Source organism: Littorina saxatilis, linkage group LG13, assembly GCF_037325665.1.
Source record: "Littorina saxatilis isolate snail1 linkage group LG13, US_GU_Lsax_2.0, whole genome shotgun sequence".
NCBI lineage: Eukaryota > Metazoa > Mollusca > Gastropoda > Littorinimorpha > Littorinidae > Littorina > Littorina saxatilis.
In genome coordinates this window covers 24,584,906-24,587,405 of record NC_090257.1, presented here as the reverse complement: position 1 = coordinate 24,587,405, position 2,500 = coordinate 24,584,906, and the positions used below count along the sequence as shown (strand labels likewise).

Genomic DNA, 2,500 nt, shown 5'->3' with positions numbered 1-2,500 from the left:
TCAGTGTTGTTATACAATTGAGACGTGATTTTAATACACTGAGGTGCGTAGACGAATGATATTCACGACTCTTGTCAGTGACATCCTACACAACAAAGCTTCACGCAGATATTTTTCAGCTAAATCCACAGATAGATGGTATATATAATATATATCACACTCATCAAGGTATATTCAACACTGTTAGACACGAGGAACGCAAAAGGTGAATGAATATTCGTACAGCTGGTTTTGGGAACATGTAAAAATCAGTTGATATCACCCTCTTCGAGAAACTACAACAGCGTCAACTCAGCAAGAGAGCGACTATTCACGATATCGACAAAGCCAGAAAGGATAATATCAGAAGATATCACACTCTATCAGGCGCAGTCACAATGGCAGACCAAAGAGACTCCTGGGAGGTACCAGCCTGGGTCAGAAAGTTTGACAGTTTGAATATGCAACACCTTGAATTCCCTCGAACAGTGGTAAGATTTTACTTTCTTTTTCCGCTTGTTTGTCTACTACTACTACTACATGTACCAGGGGCGGATCCAGGGGGGGGGGGGGGTTCCGGAATCCCCCCCCCCCCACAGCCTAAAAAAAGAAATAAAATAGGAGGAAATGTTTTTTAATGAATAAAATTGAAAATGAAGAAAAACTGATGGCTCAGATTGCTCCAGAATGGACCATTTTCCTTGATTTTTATCAAAATTTTCCGGGGGGGCACGCCCCCGAACCCCCCTAGGAACCGGCCGTTGTCTTCTAAATGACGGTTTTGGAAGGTAGTTGGGTAATTTGCTGGCTCAGGTTGCACCAGATCGGTCATTTTTTTCTTGTTTTAATTCAAATTTGTCTTCTGAAATTAACTTTTTTGAAGGTGTGTTAGGGGAAGTTTCTTGGCTCAGATTGCACCAGATTGCTCCATTTTCGCGCCCTCAACTAAACGCTTCGCGTCGTCGAATTGTCCCTGAAAGAAATGTGGAAACCCCCCCTTAAAAATGATGTGATCCGCCCCTGTGTACCACCACTACTACTACTACTCTATCACTACTACTACTACTACTGCTGCTGAGAGGGTAAATTTACATAGTGCAATATCATATTTGATTGTATCCCTTTTATGTTTTATGTTTTATGTGTGTCGTCCTATACAATTGTTGTTATAATCGTTTACAGGCAAACAGGGTGTGCCGAAGAAAAATCTCCATTTTTATGTAATATTTTAATGGACAATAAAGTGCTGTTATTGTTATTGTTATTGTTATTGTTGCTGCAACTACTACTACTACTACTACTACTACTACAACCACGACTACTACTACTACTACTACTACTACTACTACTACTACTACTACTACTACTACTACTACTACTAGAATAATAAAAACAACAAGGCAACACCAACAACGTCAACAACAACCACATGATACCACACAACACCGTGATAATAATAATAATAATAATCGAATCAGGCAACGGCTCTAAATTGAACATCAAGACGATAGTAATAATGATTTGCGAAGCTTTTGATGACAAATGATGCACCTGTCTGGAGCACCTATCCAAAGAATGCAGTGATGTCATCATAGGTGTCATATTTCTTAAATAATATAAACCATCAACACACACATATATCTGATTAAGACGCTCAGATTACAACTAAGAACTAGTGACAGCTACTACTATATCATCCATTTGATATTATGCAATATATCATGAACCCGGAACATCTGTCGAATGCAAGTACCGGCTGTAACTTAATACAATGGAACCTGTCTGTAACGACTACTTAAAGCACGTCCCAAAAGTTAGGGTCAGGTGGTCGCTTTGGACAGGTGAATTATACCGAAGAAAAGATCGTCTGGGATCCTATGGAGCTGTCGTTTTGGGCATTTGGCCGCTTTTGAGAGGTGGTCGCACGTGCAAGTTTGACTGTATAGAGATAATAAACTCAAACTCAAAAGTTAAGCTAGCCTTTAATATATCTCTTTTTTTTTTTTTTAACGAATACACCACACAAAAAGTTCCTTGAGCCTGCAAGGACCCACCGACAGTTCTTCTTCTTTCTTCTTCTTCGTTCATGGGCTTAGACTCCCACGTTCACTCATGTTTTTAGCACGAGTGGAATTGTACGTGTATGACCGTTTTTACCCCGCCATTCAGGCAGCATACGCCGACTTCGGGGGAGGCATGTGTTTCTATAACCCACCGAACTCTGACATGGATTACAGGATCTTTTCCGTGCGCACTTGGTCTTGTGCTTGCGTGTACACACGAAGGGGATTAAGTCACAAGCAGGTCTGCACATAAGTTGACCTGGGAGATCGAAAATAATTTCCACTCTTAACCCACCAGGCGGCAGCGACCGGGATTCGAACTCACGACCTCCCAATTAGGAGGCCGACGTCTTACCACTGCACCACGCCACTGCGCCCGTCACCGACAGTTCTAAGACTCCTTCTAGCTTGTCGCACAACACCATGACTAATGCCTGAAGTGACTTAATATTCCGTGT

The 2,500-nt window shown here is 41.6% G+C and overlaps 2 protein-coding genes across 2 annotated transcripts in view; one reads left to right on the top strand and one right to left on the bottom strand.

Annotated features, from left to right (window-relative positions):
• LOC138945347 (uncharacterized) overlaps positions 1-2,500 on the bottom strand; it is a 546,160-nt gene that overhangs the window by 342,744 nt on the left and 200,916 nt on the right. The window lies entirely within an intron of this gene.
• The window catches only part of LOC138945340 (mucin-22-like), a 29,472-nt gene that overhangs the window by 962 nt on the left and 26,010 nt on the right, over positions 1-2,500 (top strand). Inside the window, exon 1 of the mRNA XM_070316767.1 lies at positions 1-470. This exon is cut by the window's left edge and continues 962 nt beyond it. Within this exon, the coding sequence (XP_070172868.1) occupies positions 378-470 (93 nt within the window). The 5' untranslated portion in view covers positions 1-377. The remainder of the gene's footprint in view (positions 471-2,500) is intronic.